Consider the following 4,699-nt stretch of genomic DNA (forward strand, 5'->3'; position numbering starts at 1 on the left):
ACCAAAAGCATCTTCATTAGAGAACATTGGAGATGAGGGAGGACCCAAAGCATCTTCATTAGAGAACATTGGACATGAGGGAGGACCCAAAGCATCTCCATTAGAGAACATTGGACATGAGGGAGGACCCAAAGCATCTCCATTAGAGAACATTGGACATGAGGGAGGACCCAAAGCATCTTCATTAGAGAACATTGGACATGAGGGAGGACCCAAAGCATCTTCATTAGAGAACACTGGATATCAGGGAGGACCTAAAGCATCTCCATTAGAGAACATTGGACATGAGGGAGGACCCAAAGCATCTTCATTAGAGAACATTGGATATCAGGGAGGACCCAAAGCATCTTCATTAGAGAACATTGGACATGAGGGAGGACCCAAAGCATCTTCATTAGAGAACATTGGACATGAGGGAGGACCCAAAGCATCTTCATTAGAGAACACTGGATATCAGGGAGGACCCAAAGCATCTCCATTAGAGAACATTGGAGATGAGGGAGGACCAAAAGCATCTTCATTAGAGAACATTGGAGATGAGGGAGGACCCAAAGCATCTTCATTAGAGAACATTGGACATGAGGAGGACCCAAAGCATCTCCATTAGAGAACATTGGACATGAGGGAGGACCCAAAGCATCTCCATTAGAGAACATTGGACATGAGGGAGGACCCAAAGCATCTCCATTAGAGAACATTGGACATGAGGGAGGACCCAAAGCATCTCCATTAGAGAACATTGGAGATGAGGAGGACCAAAGCATCTCCATTAGAGAACATTGGATATCAGGGAGGACCCAAAGCATCTCCATTAGAGAACATTGGACATGAGGGAGGACCCAAAGCATCTCCATTAGAGAACATTGGACATGAGGGAGGACACAAAGCATCTTCATTAGAGAACATTGGACATGAGGGAGGACCCAAAGCATCTCCATTAGAGAACATTGGACATGAGGGAGGACCCAAAGCATCTCCATTAGAGAACATTGGACATGAGAGGACCCAAAGCATCTCCATTAGAGAACATTGGACATGAGGGAGGACCCAAAGCATCTTCATTAGAGAACATTGGACATGAGGGAGGACCCAAAGCATCTCCATTAGAGAACATTGGACATGAGGGAGGACCCAAAGCATCTTCATTAGAGAACATTGGAGATGAGGGAGGACCCAAAGCATCTTCATTAGAGAACACTGGACATGAGGGAGGACCCAAAGCATCTCCATTACAGAACATGGACATTGTGAAGAACCCAAACCATCGCCATTAGAGAACATTGGACATGAGGGAGGACCCAAAGCACCTCCATTACAGAACATGGACATTGTGAAGGACCCAAACCCAACCCCGTTACAGAACACTGGACATCAGGAAGGACCGAAACCATCTCCATTAGAGAACATGGACATCGTGAAGGACCCCAACCCAACCCCATTACAGAACATTGAGCATCGTGAAGGACCCAACCCAACCCCATTACAGAACATTGGACATCAGGAAGGATCCAAAGCATCTCCATTAGAGAACATTGGACATGAGGGAGGACCCAACCCAACCCCATCACCGAACATTGAGCATCGTGAAGGACCCCAACCCAACCCCATCACCGAACATTGAGCATTGTGAAGGACCCCAACCCAACCCCATCATCGAACATGGACATCATGAAGGACCCCAACCCAACCCCATCACCGAACATTGAGCATCGTGAAGGACCCCAACCCAACCCCATCACCGAACATTGAGCATCGTGAAGAACCCCAACCCAACCCCATTACAGAACATTGAGCATCGTGAAGGACCCAACCCAACCCCATTACAGAACACTGGACATCAGGAAGGACCCAAAGCATCTCCATTAGAGAACATTGGACATGAGGGAGGACCCAACCCAACCCCATCACCAAACATTGAGCATCGTGAAGGACCCCAACCCAACCCCATCACCGAACACTGAGCATCGTGAAGGACCCCAACCCAACCCCATCATCGAACATGGACATCATGAAGGACCCCAACCCAACCCCATTACAGAACATTGAGCATCGTGAAGGACCCCAACCCAACCCCATCACCGAACATTGAGCATCGTGAAGAACCCCAACCCAACCCCATCACCGAACATTGAGCATCGTGAAGAACCCCAACCCAACCCCATCACCGAACATTGAGCATCGTGAAGGACCCCAACCCAACCCCATCCCCGAACATTGAGCATCGTGAAGGACCCCAACCCAACCCCATCCCCGAACATTGAGCATCGTGAAGGACCCCAACCCAACCCCATTACAGAACATTGGACATCAGGAAGGATCCAAAGCATCTCCATTAGAGAACATTGGACATGAGGGAGGACCCAACCCAACACCATTACAGAACATTGAGCATCGTGAAGAACCCCAACCCAACCCCATTACAGAACATTGAGCATCGTGAAGGACCCCAACCCAACCCCATCACCGAACATTGAGCATCGTGAAGGACCCCAACCCAACCCCAACCCCGAACATTGAGCATCATGAAGGACCCCAACCCAACCCCAACCCCGAACATTGAGCATCGTGAAGAACCCCAACCCAACCCCAACCCCGAACATTGAGCATCATGAAGGACCCCAACCCAACCCCATTACAGAACATTGAGCATCGTGAAGGACCCCAACCCAACCCCATCACCGAACATTGAGCATCGTGAAGGACCCCAACCCAACCCCAACCCCGAACATTGAGCATCATGAAGGACCCCAACCCAACCCATAGCAGAACATTGAGCATTGTGAAGGACCCCAACCCAACCCCATCATCGAACATGGACATCATGAAGGACCCCAACCCAACCCCATCACCGAACATTGAGCATCGTGAAGGACCCCAACCCAACCCCATCACCAAACATCGAGCATCGTGAAGAACCCCAACCCAACCCCATCACCGAACATTGAGCATCGTGAAGGACCCCAACCCAACCCCAACCCCGAACATTGAGCATCATGAAGGACCCCAACCCAACCCCATCACCAAACATTGAGCATCGTGAAGGACCCCAACCCAACCCATAGCAGAACATTGAGCATCATGAAGGACCCCAACCCAACCCATAGCAGAACATTGAGCATCATGAAGGACCCAAACCCAACCCATAGCCGAACATTGAGCATCGTGAAGGACCCCAACCCAACCCATAGCCGAACATTGAGCATCGTGAAGGACCCCAACCCAACCCCATTACAGAACATTGAGCATCGTGAAGGACCCCAACCCAACCCCAACCCCGAACATTGAGCATCGTGAAGGACCCCAACCCAACCCCATCACCGAACATTGAGCATCGTGAAGGACCCAACCCAACCCCATTACAGAACATTGGACATCAGGAAGGATCCAAAGCATCTCCATTAGAGAACATTGGACATGAGGGAGGACCCAACCCAACCCCATCACCGAACATTGAGCATCGTGAAGGACCCCAACCCAACCCCATCACCGAACATTGAGCATCGTGAAGGACCCCAACCCAACCCATAGCCGAACATTGAGCATCGTGAAGGACCCCAACCCAACCCCAACCCCGAACATTGAGCATCGTGAAGGACCCCAACCCAACCCATCACCGAACATTGAGCATCGTGAAGGACCCCAACCCAACCCCATCACCGAACATTGAGCATCATGAAGGACCCCAACCCAACCCCATCACCGAACATTGAGCATCATGAAGGACCCCAACCCAACCCCATCACCGAACATTGAGCATCGTGAAGGACCCCAACCCAACCCCATCACCGAACATTGAGCATCGTGAAGGACCCCAACCCAACCCCATTACAGAACATTGGACATCAGGAAGGATCCAAAGCATCTCCATTAGAGAACATTGGACATGAGGGAGGACCCAACCCAACACCATTACAGAACATTGAGCATCGTGAAGGACCCCAACCCAACCCCATCACCGAACATTGAGCATCGTGAAGGACCCCAACCCAACCCCATCACCGAACATTGAGCATCATGAAGGACCCCAACCCAACCCCATCACCGAACATTGAGCATCGTGAAGGACCCCAACCCAACCCCAACCCCGAACATTGAGCATCATGAAGGACCCCAACCCAACCCCAACCCCGAACATTGAGCATCGTGAAGAACCCCAACCCAACCCCAACCCCGAACATTGAGCATCATGAAGGACCCCAACCCAACCCATAGCAGAACATTGAGCATCGTGAAGGACCCCAACCCAACCCATAGCAGAACATTGAGCATCGTGAAGGACCCCAACCCAACCCATAGCCGAACACGGACACCAGAACCGACCCCTCCATCACCCCCTTCCCCTTTTCACCTCCCCTCCAAGCTCTTCTCCCGCGCGATCACGGCCTCCTCGAACTTGATCATGAGCGTGGTGCCCTTGTGCCAGTGCGCCGTGACCTTGGCGGGGAAGCCGCTGGCGCCCAGCACGGCCTCCAACAGGCCGGCCGTGAAGGCGGCGCAGTTGAGGGTGCTGTTCTCCTTGGGCACCGAGATGAAGGTGTTCACCAAGGGCTCCTTCTCGATCACGTAATAGGTGCGAGCGTCGTCGTTGGCTTGCTCCAATTTATCGGCTTCCTTCCCGAACAAGGCTTTCCATAAAGGCCCTTTGACGAAGAGGAGGATGTGCAAGACCTTCGTCTCGCGCCGGCCGCTCTTCTCCCGG

General features: G+C 51.8%; 1 protein-coding gene across 1 annotated transcript; it reads right to left on the bottom strand.

Annotated features, from left to right (window-relative positions):
• Positions 1-4,343: 4,343 nt before the first annotated feature.
• Positions 4,344-4,695, bottom strand: LOC130601911 (trafficking protein particle complex subunit 5; the record flags this gene model as incomplete). The annotated part of the gene is made up of 1 exon (XM_057414316.1): positions 4,344-4,695. A coding segment is annotated over one exon (351 nt), but the record flags the coding sequence as incomplete, so codon positions are not given.
• Positions 4,696-4,699: the final 4 nt, after the last annotated feature.

Source organism: Pezoporus wallicus, unplaced genomic scaffold (genome assembly GCF_028554395.1).
Source record: "Pezoporus wallicus isolate ANWC-B61680 ecotype Strahan unplaced genomic scaffold, APGP_CSIRO_Pwel_v1 contig_14410, whole genome shotgun sequence".
Taxonomy (NCBI): Eukaryota; Metazoa; Chordata; class Aves; order Psittaciformes; family Psittacidae; genus Pezoporus; species Pezoporus wallicus.